The 7,058-nt window shown below is 46.5% G+C and overlaps 3 protein-coding genes across 3 annotated transcripts; 2 read left to right on the top strand and 1 right to left on the bottom strand.

Annotated features, from left to right (window-relative positions):
• Positions 1-35: 35 nt before the first annotated feature.
• Positions 36-653, top strand: PAAG_07303 (hypothetical protein; the record flags this gene model as incomplete). The annotated part of the gene is made up of 1 exon (XM_002790720.2): positions 36-653. The coding sequence occupies one exon, from the start codon at positions 36-38 to the stop codon at positions 651-653; it is 618 nt and encodes a 205-aa protein (XP_002790766.2).
• Positions 654-3,351: 2,698 nt separating this feature from the next.
• PAAG_07302 (hypothetical protein) lies at positions 3,352-3,690 on the top strand (the record flags this gene model as incomplete). The annotated part of the gene is made up of 1 exon (XM_002790719.2): positions 3,352-3,690. One exon carries the CDS (start codon positions 3,352-3,354, stop codon positions 3,688-3,690), a length of 339 nt encoding a protein of 112 aa, XP_002790765.1.
• A 1,283-nt stretch (positions 3,691-4,973) lies between these two features.
• Positions 4,974-6,433, bottom strand: PAAG_07301 (AP-2 complex subunit mu; the record flags this gene model as incomplete). Its single annotated transcript, XM_002790718.2, has 2 exons — positions 4,974-5,947; positions 6,097-6,433. The coding sequence occupies 2 exons, from the start codon at positions 6,431-6,433 to the stop codon at positions 4,974-4,976; spliced, it is 1,311 nt and encodes a 436-aa protein (XP_002790764.2).
• Between the last annotated feature and the right edge of the window lie 625 nt (positions 6,434-7,058).

The following is a 7,058-nucleotide window of genomic DNA, read 5'->3' as shown; positions in this document are numbered from 1 at the left end:
CGCGCGTGCAGAGGGTTATGAAGCCTGCGCAAAAGATGCAGCTGCAACTGCAGCAGAGGGAGAGGGGGGTGAATAAGCGGCGCAGAGATATTTACGAAGATGATAGCGATAGTAGCAGCAGTGGTGGTCGCGAGGGAAAGGTTGCGAGGGAAGGCTACATGTTCTCGACACCGAAAAGGCGCCGGCGCGCCCCCGCTGAGTTACCACTTGGTCTTGTCCGGGCGGATTTTCAGTCGCTGGAGTCCCCGGGGGCCCCGCGACTGCCTTCGCCACATTCATCGGCTGATGTTCCTGTTTCTGTGTCTGTGTCGCGAGATGGTGAAGGAGGCGTTATTGGCCATCATGTCTTGCGATCGGAGAGTTGCGATGGTAAAGTCGATGCTGGCGACGGTGGTCATGACTCTAATACCACTTCGTCAGACCCGCAGTCAGACTGGACGAGTGAGGATGATAGGAAACTGGTGGAGCTTGTGCTGGAGAAACTGAAGCTGTCGAAGCGGGATTGGAGTGAGTGTGCACGCAGGATGGGGAAGGATAATGATAGTGTGGGGAGGCGGTGGAGGGCGCTTGTTGGGGAGGGGAATGTGGGCCTGCGAAGGGGGAGAAATATCGTTAGGAATCGGATTCATGAGAATTGGAGGGGTGGTACTTGAAAGTTTTTTTTTTTTTTTCTCTTTTTTTTTTTTACTTTTTCTCTATTTTCTCTTTTTTTGGTCTGGAATTTTGTTGGTTTCATTTTGTATTTCTGTTTCTTTCATTTTGCGTTCTAGGGTGGGCAGAATCTTGAGCTGATATTTTATTTTTTCTTTCCCTGATCTATAGATTCTTTTTATTCTATCTTCCTCAAATGCTTTACTTTGATATGTTTTAACCTTAGATATATTCGTTCTATCAATTTCAGGCGCGCTGGGAATTTGGGCTGGCTGGCCATGGGGGAGGAATTGCTACCTGTTTGCTGTCGGGTTCTTGAGTGTTGCGATGGGATTGGGATTGGAATGTTTCTCTGGCGCTATGTTTTCCCCCTATCATCATCATCATCATCATCATCATCTTCTTCTTCTTCTTCTTCTTCTTCTTCTTCTTCTTCTTCTTCTTCTTCCTCTTCTTCTTCTTCCCATTGAAATCTTTTGGTTTATCTTGACTTTGCTCTTACTCTCTTCTCCACCGATCGATCCCTGGTTTCGCGTCCCGTGGCTCCCCGCTCCCACTTCCGCTCCCGCCTCCGCCTACCACAACCAACCACGCCACAAATACAGCTCTATTCATCTATCTAGACATCTACGTCAAACAAACCGCGAAGGGGAAAAAAAGGTGCCACAAGGCATGTCCATGTCCATTTGATGCTTTCCCACTTCGCCCTTTGTCATCATATCCTTTTGTTAGATATATTACCTTTGTTCCCAGATGGCATCCTTTTCACGTCATATTTCAGCAAACTTTCTCATCTTGTTTTTCTCTTCGCAGACTGTCCTTGTTTGGCGTATTGTATTTTATCTAGTTCTTCCTTTTTTCTCTCTTCTATCCATGTATTTTACTTCCAAGGACGGGGGCTGGATCCCTCTCACGGGCCCCGATCTTCTTGACACTGAGTTGTCAGCTTTTGTTCTCGATACTCCGTGTAGACGAGGAGAAATGAAATATATATATAAATTATAAACAAAGTTCTTTCAAACGCGGTCTTTTTAACCGCCGTATCCAGATATCGTGTATACTCTTTCTGCCCCGGCCTCCTCTGGCGTTAAAATGTTTGTTGTCTGGATGATGCGATGATGTCCCAAGGTCATTTTCTATGCCCATTCAATTAGCGGGCATTGATCATACCCTCGAGGATAATGATGATTAGCTGGATGAATGGAATCTAGTTACCAGAGTAGATCCCCCGGCGCGTATGGATAGTCCTCCAACGCATGAAATATGCACAAGAGAATCCATACCCCCAGTATGGAGGTTAAATACGTTTCAATTCTTCACCAGAGAGAGGAGAAGGTAAGTTGTACCTGTCCTCCAGCGAGTGGGAATAGTGAGTGGACTATATAGCTAGCTCATTCCCATCACCCGGCCTGCACTCCGGGGGTGGCTTTGAGAATCCCCTGGTGGTAAATGGGACAATCGGTCCGTTCGTGCCATGGAGCGGTGCAAGAGGGCCAGTGGTGAACAATTGGTGGAGAAAGGAGGGCAAATCATTCCCAAATATCTTAACGAATGTCTTTCATATTATTCCATCTGTTAGATATAATTCCACATCTACTCTACTCAACTAAGAACCCGTGGGGACCTATATCGGCGTGGGGCATATTTATTCTATCCTGTTCCACCTTACTAGATTCGAACCCAAAGAGAGTAGTGTTTGCTGCCATTGTATAGATGCAGCCTAAAGTCCCCGTTCCTGTCTGAGTATCCTTCGAGAATCCTTCGGATAATCGAAAGGCATTTCGCAGGGAGGGTAACCCTAATCACGATTATCTGATATGGTGCTTTTTTGTCTTCCAGCCGTCTATGGATCAGTGCAGCTCTGTGGGTGGGGCAGCGCAAATCGTCCAAGCCAACGTGTCATCAAGAAGACGATTTTGAACTGGCACTCACACTCTATCCATGATCATAAGCACTGCGAGGGAATCCCCTTATGACCATCAACACATCGTTGGTCAGATCGCTTCACCGCCAGAGCCTTTCGCTACCCTAACATCTTCTCCCTGGGGGTTCTATGACCCCTTTAACGACTGGAGTCACCCCAAGTCACCCAGGTGCACGCACACGCCCTTGGATACCTAACATGCCCCCCCTCAATATCGGGAGCAAGCATTTGTCCTCTCTCTAACGGTGTGACGTGATGTTTTTGGGGTGGCGCCACCTATGTCGTCGCGGTATTTGCGCATGAATCCCATGCCGTTTGATGAAGCTCTTGACTATAGGACCGACACCCTTTCGATGGGATGCATCACTGGTTCTCCGATGGGGAAAGAGTGGAATATTGGTCTGAAACCTGGGTAGTTTGCACATAAGCACCCGGTGGTGCTCACCGTATCATTGAGAGATCGTCCTTGAACAGAATCAGTCGTTGACAATTCCACAAGCATGTGCATTGCGGGGAATATTCCGCAACACAAATATCCCGATCTTCCATTGGCACAGACAAACGCTGAAGGGCAAAGTCATCCGTCCTACGGTATCGAAATCGCCATCGATCCGAAATTGACTTGATGTCCAGGAATCATTAGCTTGTTTCTTCTATTACATGTACAAGTATCCGCTGCCATCTAGAGTGACCCATTAATGAGGGAGGCTCACCGACTGTACTATCAGCAGCAAAATATGACCGCAGCCTAGTGGATGATGCTTTTGATACATACCATGCCAGGACCGCATGGAACGGCCCATGAAACATACCCCCTATGGCGGCCCTGCTTTTGTCGTGTCTGGGAGACAGTACGGCATAAGGCAAAAGCAACTTTGACAGCTGACATTATCAATGCCCTTGAAGGCAAGAGGTTCATTACTGTAATAGATGCCGCTGAATGGATCTACCAGTGGCGCGCCTCGACTATCAGTTTCACGGGAAGTAGTGGTTTGCTCGAGCAGAGAGAGTCCGACTTTACAAGGAATCACACAAGAGAAAACCCGTTCCTATCGGATAACCTTATTCTTCCATATCCAGCCGGTTTCGCGCCTGAAATGGAACGGCATCAATGACTCCCAAGCATTGGAGTTTCTGCGACAGAACCATAAACAAAAAATATCTTTCGATCTGTCTGTTCATCAGCGATGATTTTCCTGTAATGCGCCGCTCAGCTCATCACATTGCCCCCATGAACTGGCAACTGATGGTTCATCTAAGAGGATATTTAAACTCGCCTATTGTTTGTGAAATTTAGTATAATGCCAGAATACCCGGGCATTTTCCATGTCCTCCAGCACCGACTGCCAGCTGTGTTGGAGAGTAAGGCCGTTGTGTTCCGCGTAAGATTGTAACATTCCATTAATGATTGAATCCGGGGAACGTGTTATTGACCCATCTACTCGATTCCAAGATTATACGAAACACGGGTACCAGAGGGCTTCCCTGCCACGAAGTGTGTCTGAATAAAAGCGGGTATTCTCAATGAGGTAGTGCAGGGAGGGAGGGCAATGGGGAGTGGAAATGAAATAGTCTTAAAGACCTCTGATATGTACAGACACTGAAGGGCAAAATGTGTCAAGGTGTCCACTTGGATTCTTCGCCTTAACAGAGTATCTATTATACAAACACACCATCCGCTAGGGCCCTCGGTCAAAATATAAAAAAGCGAATGGGTTGTCTGAAAGGCCAATTAAAGGTAGGTACAGCAGTAATATGTTAACAAGAACCTCTAAAACGCCCTGCTTTCGTTGGGCCATTGTTTCGCCATCATTTGGCGAGGAGTACAAATAAAAATGAAAATAAAAATAACCCGCTTCCCATACTCCGAAACGCAGAGGGCCAAATGGCCCCGTGGGCCTGATGCTGTAAAACTGGACCACACGCTGATGGGACAAATGGAAACATACTTCCTAACACTAAGATGAAGCATATCTATGCGGGAGTCATCCGTCAGGACGACTTTTTGATTCCACGGAACACTGAGTCGTTGAATGGAGAGTGTTCTGAACCTGCCTCCATGACTGGAGCGAGGGTCTACCCGCTGAGAGGCGTGTGTAATAATCATGTACAATGCCGCGCAAGCTATGAATACATGACGGGAATGACGAGGTAAAGGTCGACTCACCAGACAAGGAGATGACATGGCAGGGGGGCCAAGCGGCGCGTTATGGGAGGGTCGCAAAGCGAAGGATAAAGTGTGATCTGGTTGACGAAATAAAGAGACAACGCTAAAATCTATATTTGGTGAAATAGCAAGTTAGCTAGTCCATGCGAACAGGAAAGAAAAAAAGAAAAGAAAGAAAGAAAAAAAAAATTGAAGGCCGGGAAGAGGAACAACATAAAAAAAAATCGAATCTCACCGAATTTCATAACTCCCTGCCCTCGTCATATACCTCACCCACTTAACACTGGTGTAGTTACTCTTTTCAAACACCTTCAAATACCTCACCAACAACCCACTACTAGTAAACATAAGCAGACTAAACCCAATACTGAGCGGCGGCCGACTCCACGCCTTCTGCTGCGTCATACTCGTCAGCGTCGCCTCAGCCGTAAGCACATATTCTCTCTGTCCCGAGAAACGCGCAATTTTCCACACGATATTATTGTGCTCCGGCTCGTACTTCGCACGTCCCTGGCTCGTCCGCTCCGTAATCTTCGCCGTGTTGAGTGGCGTCGGGATTCTCACAATGACATTCGTAGCGAACAGTTTCGAGCCGTAGTTGGCCTTTATGGCAATGCTATATTCAACCTTTGTAGTGCCAATCTCCCTCACGATAGGATGGACCTTGAAGGGTAAATTCACATTATCCGTCGCACGGTATCGCATAAGTTCAAATTCTCCATCGGGCGGGACGAAGGAAATAATCCGATCCGCATCGAACCGGCCAAGCTTCACGCAGTGGTGAAACTGGCAGTCCTCCAGCGTAACGCTGCCAGCCGCAGCACGTGTTGCTCTTGCCCTGCCGTCAGATCGCCCGCTGCCGGAAGCATCATTATCGAGGAGTAATCGATCGTTCAGGCCGAATTTGCACTCTGGCATGCCGGTCAGGTATGCTCGCATGATGATCTGACCGTTTACGTCGGCGCGGAGAACGGTGCCGGTGGCAGACATGAGGAGGTTGACGTCCTCGATTACGTCGACAAACGCTTCGTTCTTCCTGTATTTGATATCCGATCGACGCCATGAGAGGGCTCCCGTAGCTTGCATGGTAATCTTGCTGGAATCTGTCGGCGAGTTGGCAATTGCAGACTTGACGCCCTCTGTTGTGATGTACATTTTAAGGGTATCCGTTTCGGTGTTTTGGGGGTATCCAAAGTCAAGAATCTCTGCCAAAAAATTCACGGGGCAAACGCCGTTCAAAATTAGCCAGGGTTCACACTCGACACAAACCACAGCAAAGGATGAATGCATGCAAGCAAGCGGGAAAACCAAAAAAAAGAAGATATAGAAAGAAAGAGAGAAAGAAAAGACACACCATCCAGCAACTCATAAACCAACACAAAATTATTCTTCACAGCCTCCTCATCAAGCTTCCCAAAGTAGCCCTTTCCCAACAATATAAACTTATACAAAAACTCAAACACTAGCGCCGCATTCGCATTGTTCTTGGTCACCGCAACCAGGTATATATTCTCGTGCTTGACATGGCTGAACGTCGTCGATCCCAGCGTTAGGACGGGCGAGCGCACCCGGGGGTTGGAGATGACCTGGATGCGGAATACGTCAGCCAGACGGGAGCGACAGTCGTTGCGGAACGAGCGGAAAATGAGGTTTTCGCCCTTTTGGTTGAAGATCAGAATTCCGGAGAGCATGGTGATTTGGATTTGGCTTATCGTTGCAAAGGGAACATTGTCGGGGGTTGAGATGTTTGTTCAGTGCTGGGGTGGATATGCGATACGGCGTATTATAACTCGTCGGTTTGAGTTAAGTCGTTCGACAGACGATTAATAATAGTCTAGAAAGAACAAAACGGATTGATTAATTTTGTTTTATTTTTATCAATTTTCTCATCGAAGATTTCCAATGAAGCTCTTTCTCTATTTCTACGGTTTTCTGGTATAAATTTAGAGCTGATAACAAGATTTATGTATTACCAACATAGCTAAGGGTGCTTATTGTGTATATATATCTGTTCTTAAATAGATTAACTGCATATATAGCAAATAAAAGTTAAGTGAGACTGAAGACTTTGAGAGAGACCTTACCTCCATTTCAACTTGAATCTGTTTTATTTTTAATTCATTAAATAGAAGCTGAACACTTTGTCAAAAACCAGATACCTCCCTTTTGCAGTGACTTTAATAACTTTGGATTCTGCAGGATTCCAATTACTTTATTTCTTCAAATAATTTAAAAGTATTTTTTTCTATGTCAATAAATGCAGCAGCAGTAGAAACTAGACCCTCCACTGGTTATTAGCCAACAAGGACGGATGAT

The sequence above is a fragment of the Paracoccidioides lutzii genome (genome assembly GCF_000150705.2).
Source record: "Paracoccidioides lutzii Pb01 unplaced genomic scaffold supercont2.23, whole genome shotgun sequence".
NCBI classification, from domain to species: Eukaryota; Fungi; Ascomycota; class Eurotiomycetes; order Onygenales; family Ajellomycetaceae; genus Paracoccidioides; species Paracoccidioides lutzii.
The sequence above is the reverse complement of the archived record's forward strand: the minus strand, read 5'-3'. Positions and strand labels throughout refer to the sequence as shown.